We start from the raw sequence: 12,429 nt of genomic DNA, 5'->3' as shown, positions 1-12,429 counted from the left end.
GAAAGATAATTATCTTTTAAATTCTCTGTTTCCATCCAAAGTGATACACATAAAAGTTTCTTCCAGTAAGTTATTAAAACATTTAGAGCGGCTCGTGGAGCACAGAGGAGTTCCCTCCGCTCTCTTTAAGTTCTGTGCTCAATTTAAATTCTTCAGTTCATCCAAATATTTAACATCAGACTGTCAAACAAATTACATTCCCACTCTCTGTACTGAACGGTGTTTAGGCTGCGAGGAACCAGCAGGAGGATTGTTAGCTGAGTCACTCAGAGACTGAATACACATGATGAGAGCTGATTCCTGTTTCACAGCTGAGCCCTGCCCAGTTTACATCAACATCAGGCTTATTGTTCAGTGAAACCTTTCATTTTGAGTCGCACTGCAACAAGCAGAGCCACAGAGAAGTGTTTGATACTTTAAAGAGAAAAACTCATCCACTAACAAAGAAACTTTCTCACTAACGAAGTGACAGAGGAAAGAGGAGCCACAGAAACTCATCCAGAGGCCACAGAGTTATTAGAGCATGAGCTCAGCTCTTTGCTGTTTGATGCATTAAATGAGTCTCAGTGATAACATGCTCCTGTGTCCACCAGCAGCACATCGTGTGATGTTAGATTCTAAATTATGAAACCCTTGACTAACTGGAGTTTGAAAGTACTTCTCTGAATCTGCACTTTTCATTGATTTGCACTTTCAGCCCTTGAGAATATCGCTTAGAGAAGCAGTGCGTTCATTATCCTTTGACTTCATTGCCTTTAAGTTGCTAATGTTGGGAAAGTTGCTCCGGCAAACAACTTTGAAGCAGCTAAAAAGTGTAATTAAGGTGGTATTTAAAAAGCGTCTGAGGGAGCAGTGCTTCATAAAGCAGCCGTAAAGAGGAGGTGGTGGGCTCTGACACTTAAATGGGCCTGTGGTCATGAGAAATTCATCCCTCATTAAAGTGCTTACCTCCACTGTAAGTGTAACTCAGCTCTGTGAGTGACTTTATGGCTTTTTTTAATGATTAAAATCAAGGAGCAGGGGCCTGAACAGGATTAAAGCAGAGTTTAGATGGAAAAACATCCAGACCCCCTGCAGCTCCTGATTCATGTAACACTTCACTCACACAGAGGAGACAGACAGCAGCCCTTACATGAAGCTCTGACTCATTCTTTATCAGAGAACATTGTGTCAGTCACTGCTTTGAAATGGATCTGAATATTTCTCACTGTATCAGGTGTGTTAAAGGTGTGCACGTCGTACCTGTTTGGACAGCAGCTCTTTGCACAGAGTGTACAGCGTGATGAACTTCCTCGCCAGGACTCGAGCGTTGATGAAGCCCTCTGCCACCAGCATGATTTCACAGATCAGCTCAAAATCTGGAACCACCATGGCACAGGGCCTGAGGAGAGACGACAGAGAGACCAGGAGGAATCATCATCTTCAAGGTTTGTTTTTGTTTTTCAGGGAACAATCAGGAAAAGGGGTGGGTACCAAAACAGGTACTTTTACAGGTACCAACCAAATTCTGTCTGTAGTGCCAAGTACCAATTCATGTGAAATCAAATGGTACCAAGTGACAGTACCTAAACGCATCCTTGTGACGGTGAGGGAGTAGAAGAGAAGATCATTTTCCATACTGGACATGAACACAGAATTGCAAGTTTATGTATTTAAAAAAAAACCTTGAGATTTGAGATAAGATTTATTACGTCATAAACACTCACAAAAGTACCAAAATTGGTACTGTTGAGTGTCAATACCAATTGCCAGGTACCGGACATCAGTACCATGTTGTTTCAAATGTGAAAGGTACCCATCCTTAATCAGAAGGCTCATTTACACAGCAGAGTGAAGGGCAGTGCAACACCAGAGGAAATATGTCATGTTGTTGTCCTGTACTTGCAGGAAACATGTCTTTTGGTGGCTTTATTTATACAAAAGTTCATCAGAGACTTGAATGAAGAGCAGTGAAAACAGCTCCATTCACTTAATAACCATCCTGGATAAGATTTCCAAATAAAAGCATCATTTGAGAGCAGAAAATACAGATCTGAGTTCAGCTTTGAAAAGCTTTCTGTAGGTGTTCCCACACTTTGTTTTCAAAGCTTCCTGTGACCATAGACTGTATATAGAGTGGACAGTGTGGCTCCACCATTTACCACTGTAGGGTTTTGGTCACAGGTGCAGCCAATGGTAGCAGTTGTGCAGCCAGAGTTTGCACAGTAGAGACTGTCAGGGACTCAGAGAATCTGAGTGGAGATTGGTGAAAAAAAATAGTTTGTTTTTTTCTTTGGAGAGTCTAATCACTTCTTAGCTCTCCCTCCTGACATATTTTACAATCCCTGAAAAAAATACACAAGAACAGCAGCTGTCGATCATCGTTAAATGTGACATAAAACCTCATCTTAACCTCTTATAACTAATGAAAACAAAACTTTCCAGGAAAGAGAGGACTTGAATACAAGACAGCCAAATGATATCTTTAAATCATCACAGCAATCGGACGTGAAAAACATTTCTACCAGGTGTATTTATTTGTTAAAGTTTGACCACAGCTCATCTGGAATGGCTGTGGAGATGGATTTTTTAACCCATACTTCAGCCAGACACCAGGGGGAGCAGTTTTTGAGGAGACCTCATTTTGAGCTGAGCAATATGAAGTCCATTTTCTAAAGTCTATGGTTGTGACATAAATATGCTGCCTGGATGGCAAAGCCTTCTCTTCTCAGGAGACGGACCCCTGGGAGCTGCTCATGCCGGCAGTCTGAACGGTCTGACCTGTTCACCTGTGCACTCAATGAAATTCAAGCCATTCTTCAGCCTTCACACAGCCAACACACTCGCTGTGTGAAGCCGGTGAATATATTTAAACCTGTCAGTAGCAAAGTAAAGAAAATCTATATGACATGCTCGACCTATATTTGCCTTAAAAACATCCATTACAGCTCTTATTCACAGCATGTGGCTGAAGAAATCCTCTGTAGGGAGGTCTGAACTTTTGATCCTCATTGAGAGCTTTGGTTTGAATCCACTGGAACCCTTTAAAGGTTCCTTTACAGAGACAAAGTCCTTGCTAACAGGCTTCTCTGGCGTTCTCCTACAAACCGGCCTTCTTGTGTTTGACACTCTTGTCAGGGGCTTTTTGAAACAGAGCCACAGCTGCACTTAATGTCAGTCAATCGTTTCCCCAGATCTACTTTGGCTCAGACTGTGACTCATTTGGAGGCTGTGTGAGACAAAGTGTGTGATAAATGATGAAGGTAAATGTGATGTAAGTCACATCAGGAAGGTGGATGAGGATGTTTTCCTGCTTTGTTTTATATAATCCATCAGACTTAACAGGACTGCATCAGAGATTAGAAAACATATTTACTCCTCTGGAAAATGGAAATCATATGAGAGTGAGCTAAAGGAGAGTTTGTTATGGCTTTCCAAAAACACTTCAGAGTTGGCTCGATACATTAAAACCGTTTTGGCTAAGATCTGTGCAGGATTTGAAAAGATGCCTCTGAGTTTTCTGACTCTCAAGTGAAGGTGACATCACAAAAAAACTCTTAAAAAGCATCTGAAACCAAAACTGCATGATTGATGAATAAACAATCACCAAGTCATGAGGTCTACAGAAGGATTAATCACTCAACACTGCATTAAATAAAAGACATGACATGAAGGTCTTGTGTCTTACCTGAAGAGGGCCTTGAGGTTCTCTGGCAGCTCCGTCCTGCCCGCGTATCCTGGGTTCATGGTGATGAAGATGCCAACAGACGGACAGAGATTCACTTCCTCCCCCATGAAGTTAAACCTCTGCTTCTTATCTCTGATGGCGTCCTGGATGCTCTTCACCTGAACACACATGAGCAGAAACACAACACAGAAGAAACAAAGTCAGAAGTCAGTACACAAGAAGGCAGAAACCCTTATTGTAGCCTCTGACTGAAACGGTTAGCTTTAGCTGCTGTCTCTTTAAGGCCCTGTAAACCCTCTTTGCTCTGATTGGCCAGCCCTCAGGAGGCCAGCATTTGTCGGTTAAAAAATTATCAGTATTTCAATGATTACTGTTGGTTTGTAATGCCTTCATTTGTCCACCTCTAGTGGGGGCTGTAGCTGTTTTAATATTTCTTTAAAGGAGTCATCTGTTTTAAAAAACAGTACCTGAGCACCTTTGCAGGGCTTTATTTTGGACACTTTACTGTTAATTGTTCCTCTTTCTACTCTAAATTACTCTCATAAATCCCTTACTGTTGGGTTTATGCACTGCACTGCACTGGAAAACACTGAGAAAGTTTTATGCTGCATCAAGCTGCGAGTTTAAAAACCCCAAAAGTGCTTTCAACTGGTGCAAACCACATGGAGCATGCACCCTGAGAAAGTTTGCTATCACTCATTAGCATATTATTAATTTCATTAAGCACATACCAGTAAGCCCATTTGTTACAGCCTGTCACTTTGTTACGCGTAATGCACCTTTTTCTTTTTTCAGGGAACATGGTTTCATCAATAACACGAGCTCGCTATCAGGCAGCGTTTACTGGATGGATGAACTGCTTTGGCTCAGTTTGTCTACATTATGATTGAATGAGATATCAGAAGTTTCTCTGTGTGTGTGTGTGTGTGTGTGTGTGTGTGTGTGTGTGTGTGTCCTGGCCTTAAATTCTGAATCCTGTAAGAGGCTTTATGAATTTAACATGCGTGTGGTAAAGGAGCGTGGCGAGTCGACAGCTGGAAAGAGGAGGAACATCTCTTCATGGCTGAGCACTCGGCTACAGATCACTCAGTCATACCAACACAACAGGGACAGAAAACAAACAGTGCAGCTGCAACACAGAAAACAGAATAAAAGTTTGGCTATGAGCATCAGTGCGGCTTGTTTTTATGTGAAATGACAGCGACACAGCTCTGCTAGCCTGCAGGGAAAGGAAGGGAAGTGAAACACCAAACAAACACTTAAAAAAAGATTCAAGAACAGACACCACGGGGCCGAGGGACGGGGCTAAAAATACGATCACAGCTTTTTTTATGTCCTGAACGGATCAAAACTAATATTTATCAACACTTATAATATGATGGTGGGATCAGTTGGAGGAGCTGTCTGAAGACTGAAGACACCAGATTGACTTTAAAGCGCTCTGTCTCACATTTTAGTGGTTGGTAAAGGTTTGAATATTGATTTTTGTTTCTTTACTCCAGACGAGACAAAACATAGAAAACACAATGTTTGAGGAAGATGATCCCGAAGTAATCTGATCAAACATGCAAAAAAGTAGACTGAGAGAAGAAATAAAAATAAGTGTAATGCAAGTTTGGGTCAGTGTCCTTGAGAAAATGGAGGGAAGCGAGTGTGGCTTCAGTGTGTACATACACAGATATGAATGAGACACATCAAGGTTGATGTATAAATAACCAACTCCAGTAAAAGCACCAAATAAAGAAGTTGGTTGTTCAAAATGAGCCTCTTTTTGATGCTCTCAGTTAGGGATGCACGATATTGGATTTTTGCCGATATCCGATATGCTGATATATCGAAACCCCTTTTGGCCGATACCGATACCAATACTGATACCAATACCGATAATCACAAGTGTGTTTGTTTTTTTCGGTGTAAAGAAAGCTAAGTCTATCCTGTACTGGAATTTATATGTTACTCTTATTGTGACGGTCTTATTTGTTTAAGAAACACACATAAAACAAGACACAAAACATTTGATTTCACCATAAATAAGAAATGTATTATTTTTTCAAACTTAAGACATTCAGTATTGAAATACAGAAAAATAATTTCTTTAGATCACATGAACTTTAAATGTACAATGCATTTTTAAACATTACCAAGTTGCATTTGGTTATTTTAGAGCTACTGTAACAACCTGGTGACAGACACAGAGCTCTGCAGTGCAAATAAATGAAGTGCTACATTTTATTTAAGGAGCTTATTTTTCAGATGGAAAATAATAATAATCCTAACTGAATAGCACATTATCAGCTGTGCATATCGGCAGAAATTTTCATATCTGCCAATACCGATAAACAGGTTTTTAATTTTTTATCAGCCGATACCAATATTGTGCCGATAACATCGTGCATCCCTACTCACAGTGGATTTCCAGTCACGGCCTGATGCGTGGATAAACAGACTTTTCCTCAGAGAAATTCAGGGGATAACTGAAGGGTCGACAGCTGGGAAACTTTCAGACTGCTGTCGTGGTAAATATTTCTCAGCTCTAACCAGACCAGAGGTCAGTGTTCATTTCTTTGGGCTTAAATTGGTTCAGTCTCCTTCCCCTTGTCGTCTGACAACGATAAATGCCCTCAGGAACGATAGCTGACTCTCTAGTAAGTTCCAGCTTATCCAGTGTCCAGTCAGGAGATCTTTCCTCTGTGGTGCACTGATTTAAAAAGCTACTTAGGAGCTTTAGGAGCATCTCTTTTTTTGAACCAAGGTTTGGTTTGAGCATACCACTGCTGAAGTTTTCTGTAGGATCTGTGGATGCAAAGGGCCCAGCTCACACTGAACTCAGTCCCCGTGCAGGCCCGCGTGAGCACCAGCAGAGGCAGAACTCCACCATTTATCTCCATGTTGTTTTGTCTGTGGGCCGTCTGTTTGTCTCTGCTTTATTTAACATAGAACCGCTCCCACCACCTGTGTTAGCAGACCCGCTTCACGCAGCCGACTGTGGCGTCCTGTGATTTTCCCACTTTAGGAGGATGGATGAGGTGCGTGCGCGGCGGCGGCGGCGGCTCCATTGAAGCAAGCTGCCAGCTGTCACAGCAGGAGTTTGACGCTGCTCTGTTCTCAAGGTCTACTCCTCCACGTAAAAGCCAGCGTGATTTATTATTCATTACACCTATTCATTCTGCTGGCACCTCCAGATTCTCTGAGTACTGTGACTCCAGCAGCTCAGGGAGGAGGCTGCTTGACTTTCAGAGTGAGAAGAAGGGAGGAAGGAAGGAAGGGCAGAGCCATGAATAATCATCCTTTAAGGAGCACTGTCTCTGTTATCATCACCATCATCATCAGCGCCCTTATCTACTGTATACAGTTTGCTGTGACGGAGCTGCACATGCATGAAGCTGGAGGCTGGGGCAGCAGCAGAGGAGGGATCTGAATCCACCAGAGGGACTTCTGAACCCACAGAGGAGAGAAGGGGGGCGTTTTTGATCCCGGATAACAGAATGGGAGATAGCAGAAAGAGCTAGCATCAGCTGAAACAGAGTGAATCTGGATGATTTCTCAAAAGAGTCCAGTAATCAAAGAGGAGCTTCTGTAGGTCGCTCTGTGTGTGTGTGTGTGTGTGTGTGTGTGTGTGTGTGTGTGTGTGTGTGTGTGTGTGTGTGTGTGTGTGTGTGTGTGTGTGTGTGTGTCTGTGTGTGTGTCTGTGTCTGTGTCTGTGTCTGTGTCTGTGTCTGTGTGTGTAGATAACAGGAGCTCCTCTTTAACTTTGTCACTGTATGAGAAGGAAAGAAGAACTAGAGTCAGACTGATCCAGAGCACTGTGCAGCGATTTCAATGTGAAGAAAATACATTCCAGGTTGGACAGAGGGATTCATTTCAGTCTAATACAGAGGACCACAACCTGCAGCTTTTTGACTCTTTTGCAGTGACTCCTTGTAGCTTAAAAAAATATATTATTGAAATAAAGATTTTATTTTTCTTACAGAGGGTACTGATGAATAAAGACACTGAATAAAGAAAATAATGCGTTAACATTTTGTTAAACTAAATCTTCATCCCACCTGTCAATAAAGCCTGCCACTGCTCTACTTCACCTCCTACAACATCAACAGCCCACCAACTTTCCATGCACCTGTGGCTAACCTCAAGTTTTACAGCCCTGGGAAGATAACTACATCTACAAAAAGACTAATCTAGAAGATAATAGTGATAAACTGATACAGATCCAGGTATCAGGTATCGTATCAATGCCTCTCACTATGGATCAGCCCTTTCTCACCGATGCCTCTCAAAGCTGGATAGGTATCGGTGAGAAAGGGCTGATCCATGGTGGCGATCCAGGCAACCAGCTCTGGGCCTTATTTTTTTATTTTTTTCTAACCATGCTCTTGGCTACTTGATCTGGAATGTTACCTCTGATGCAGTTTCTTTTTTTTTGCTGCATCTCCAGTCTACAGGGTATAAAAGTTTTCATTTGAATATAAATTCCTGTAAATGCTAAAGCTTTGTTTTGCAGGTAAACATTTAAATATTTTACAGTTTAAATAAATATTGAATTCAGTAATTTTATGTATTAATTTTTTGCCTTTTACTCAAACCATTACTAGTCTTATCCAACAGTAGGGAATGCAGCTTTTTATTTAATACTGGTATCGGATCGGTATTGGTATCAACAGATACCAAAAGCCCAGGCATTGGTATCTGTATCGGTGCCAGAAAAGTTCGATCGGTGCATCCCTCGAAGAAAATACAGATTTTAATTCTGTTTGGATGGATTTATTTAACTGCCGACGTTTCGGTCTAATATGCATGCTTGATATGTGGCAAGACATTAGCAAACAACAAAAAATGATGGGTTGGGCCAAATTATAAATATATGTTATCAATAAAAGTATTCTTCAAAAATTTTGAAACTTTTACATTGTTTTTAAGTTTTTGTAAATTTCAACTTAAAAAAAATGATTTATTTTTATTTTTTTTGCAATTTTATGCCAATTTTTGAATATTCAAAACTTTTTGAGACTTTTGCAAATCCATAAAAAATAAAAAAGTAAAACATCACATGTACAATTTTATAAATTCAAAACACTTCTTGTTAAGATAATTGTTCACCAGAATTGAACTATGTTTTTAATTGTATACACTTTATTGTATTTTTTGTGAAGATAAAGTCGATTTTATGGCTCCAGAATAACTTTAATCCAGGTGAGCTGAGGAGATTGGCCCCTGGGAAAGTAAAGGGGACAAACCCCTGGTCTAACACTTCAAGATGCAGTGTTTAATTTGTTGTGCCGCTCGGCAGCAAACAGCTGTAAATAGACTCACACTTATCACAGTATGACACTTATATATAACTTAAAGGTAGAGTCTGCAGGATTTTCAATGGGGGAAAATAACATGTCAACTTTTACAGGAATAATCCTGCTTAATCGTCTCCTCCTCTACAAATGTGTGTCAGTGTCTGTGTCTGCCTCAACCCCCTTCTCTGCCTGGATGTTGTTTTGGTTGTTTCAGGATGTTTCTGGGTGGACAGTAGGCCTGGTTACATCAGCCAATCACAGTGCACATAGTGCGTAAGTGACTTTGCATGTTGATTAGGGAGTGGTAAAGCACAGAAGAAGAACAACCAAAGTGAAAGAAACACCAAATAGATAAAGCTTTTTCCTAAATGTGGGTGAAGTTTGGCTCGACTTTCACTCACTTTCAGGAACTTAGGGAACAGCATGGGACCAAGAGTGGCGTGAGTTAGCTTTCTGCTAACCAGATATGTGTCAACTACCTGTGATTAGCTTGTACTAAGATGCCAAGTAAATGGTAAATGGTAAATGGACTTGAGCTTATATAGCGCTTTTCTCGTCATGGACCACTCAAAGCTGCTTCACACCCATTCGCTCTCACATTCACTCACTGATGGATCCAATCTTTACTATGTTAGCTATCCATCAGTATGTCTAACACAGTCACGCCCTTTCATGCCCATTCACATACCACTGACACAGCAGTGGGAGCAACTTGGGGTTAAGTGTCTTGCCCAAGGACATATCGCCATGTGTCGCCCAGAGCTGGGCTTGAACCTTCCGATCACCGACCAAGTGCATTCTCCAACTGCGCCACCGACGCCCCCAAGTCTGGTGCACTTGAGTCTCTCCCATGTAGAAACGGGATGCTAAAGGTGGTTGCTGGGCTAGTGAGTGTGTTCCTGTAGCCACAGTTAGAGGCTGTGTGTGTGTGTGTGTGTGTGTGTGTGTGTGTGTGTGTGTGTGTGTGTGTGTGTGTGTTTGTGTGTGTGTGTGTGTGTGTGTGTGTGTGTGTGTGTGTGTGTGTGTGTTGCTGCTGGCACTGAGCCAAGGAGGAGGAGCCCAGTTTGAATTTTGTGTTTACTGACAAGTCACAAAAATTTCTGCAGACCGTACCTTTAAGTTTCTGTAATCTCATGGAGTTGTGCTTTAGGACGTGTGATGCATGAAACTTCACTTTATATCATCTTATTATCTTTATCATTCAGAGGATGTTATTTTGCATGTAGAGAATAAAGATGATTGCTGTGTGTGTGAAGTAATTTGTCGATGGTCCCAGTACACTCTGTCTGTACAGCTGTCTGTACTCAGCAGTCAATGCAGGTTGCAAAGCAAGGACTGATGGTGCTGATGGAAACCACGGTGTAGCTCTCGGTCTAACTTTCTGAGGTCAAAAAGAGGAGCTGGTTTTGTAGGAGCATGTTCTGCTCTGGCCCTGAGGCTGAATCTGTGAGTTTTCTTTTCATACCTGTAACTTTAAGTGGGAGCTCACCTGAATAAAAAACGTTTTCTGAATCTGGAAAAAGTTTTACTGGATCATCTTAGAGAAAAATCCCTCTGTGCTGCCTCAGGGGATCTGTAGCATTGAGTGTTGGTGAAAGGTGCAAGAGAAAAACAGAAAGTGGAAGGAGGGAGATTTCAACATTTCAGCTTCACCCTCAAAATGAATGAAAAGAATGTTTCACAGAAGTGAAGGAAGATCTCATTTTAAGATTGAATTAGAAATTCTGAAATGTCATTTTTTGGTTTATCTTCTCTGATGAACAGGTAATGGAACTTGTTAATATGTTTACACCACTTTAAAGCTCATATGTAGTGTTTCAGGTACAGTTCCTTACAGGGAACTCTGTGTTCTCTGTGTGTGCTGGTTGAATCATTCAGGGTGTCTCTCACTGTGCCCCTTTCCCTCCACTGGTCCAGTTTAACTTCCTGAAGCTGAGTTTTGTTTCATTGAATCTGCCTCGTCTCTTTTAATTAGCACCATGGTGTGAAATGGAGCCTGTTTGACAAATAACAACTGACAGCTGATGGCAGAAAACATTATCTGAGTTCATTACAAATTAACTTCTGCATGGAGTCGTGGCCTTGTAATTATAGTCATGTAAAGTGGATGTAAACCTTTTTAATTGACAGAAAAGCTTCATCGAGTTGATTAACATAAAAGTCATTTACAAGTAGGAATCATTCAATCGTACGTGTTTGCAAACAGAGCTCGTTGTTAGAGTTCAAACTCTGATCAAACACTCCTTCACACAGATTATTGGAGCTTGTCCTCGACTGGATGGCTGCAGTTTATCCTCTCAGAGTTGTTCTAAATGCTGAAACCTTGAGTTTATTAACCAGCAGGAGGAAAAGGAGGCGTTTTTTCTCCTCCAGACTCTCAAATCAGATCAGAGGAGACCCCAATTATACAGAAACTGCAGAGCAAAGGGTCCAGAGAGCACGGATTAGTCTTATAGCAGGGGCAATTTATGCCAGCAATCAGAGATGAAGAGGCTATTCACTCCTGCGGTGCTGCTTTTAAGGGTTTTCCTCACCAAGACCAAACATTTAGCTCCACACAAAGAGCCGTCACAATTAAACCCTACCTGCACGGCCACCACCGACAGCACCTCCACAGAGATCCTGTTGAACTCATCGAAGCAGCCCCACGCCCCCGTCTGAGCCAGGCCTTTGTAGATGTTCCCACAGGACTGATGGACAGGGAGAGAAGGAGAGAAGGGATGAGTGAAAGACCACAGAAAGACATTTTGTTAGGGAGGACGGCAGGACTACAAGGGAACAAAAAACAGAAGCCCAAAGGGAAGTGCAAAAAACCTGAAGTTCCTTGGGTGGCCACTTGAGGCTGTCTCTGAAAGTGAGTTATCATGTCATGCTCACACCAAACCCAGATAAAATTATTCATATTTAACTCTAACTCTCCTATTTACTATTTCTATGTTTTCATTTTATTATTTCTACTTTTTTTCCCCCTTTTTTTTCCTTTTTGTCATATTTGGTAAAATCTATTATCATTCACTCCTCCTAAAAAAAATATGACAAAGTAGTGCATTTCAACTTTGCAAATTGTTTTTGTAAAGTGTATGTGTTACACTACTTCTGCCAGCAATACATCTTGTGTTCTGATGCTCTGTGGCTGAGTATCAATGGTGCTTCTACTTATAATACTCTTTTTTTTATGGTTTTGTTTTTGTGTTTTTGTCGTTTTTCATGATGGTCAGGTCTTGTGTCTGTCATGTCTTGTGATTATCAGGATGTGTATTTCTTTTTTTTGTTGTTTGTTTCATTGTCTCCTGCTGCTGTTATTTACCCTGAAAATTCATAGAATCCAAAAAGTAATAATACACTAACAAAACGTTTACATGAGTGAGTTCCATGTGAAGATGAGACAGCATGAATGGGTGCACAAAGAAAGTTACAACATCGGAGTAATAGCATGTTGGAGCCAAATGTGAATCATGGCATGAGTGTTTCAGACTC

At 41.2% G+C, this 12,429-nt stretch overlaps 1 protein-coding gene across 1 annotated transcript in view; it reads right to left on the bottom strand.

Annotated features, from left to right (window-relative positions):
* Nucleotides 1-12,429, bottom strand: part of dnah9 (dynein, axonemal, heavy chain 9) — a 187,644-nt gene that overhangs the window by 111,523 nt on the left and 63,692 nt on the right. Inside the window, exons 34-36 of the mRNA XM_074663038.1 lie at nt 11,538-11,642; nt 3,668-3,825; nt 1,243-1,381 (exon numbers count right to left, since the gene is read on the bottom strand). Coding sequence (XP_074519139.1) covers nt 1,243-1,381; nt 3,668-3,825; nt 11,538-11,642 — 402 coding nt within the window. The remainder of the gene's footprint in view (nt 1-1,242; nt 1,382-3,667; nt 3,826-11,537; nt 11,643-12,429) is intronic.

This window comes from Halichoeres trimaculatus, unplaced genomic scaffold (assembly GCF_033239565.1).
Source record: "Halichoeres trimaculatus isolate MK-OKI-2021-1 unplaced genomic scaffold, fHalTri1.1 fHalTri1_scaffold_23, whole genome shotgun sequence".
NCBI classification, from domain to species: Eukaryota; Metazoa; Chordata; class Actinopteri; order Labriformes; family Labridae; genus Halichoeres; species Halichoeres trimaculatus.
The sequence above is the reverse complement of the archived record's forward strand: the minus strand, read 5'-3'. Positions and strand labels throughout refer to the sequence as shown.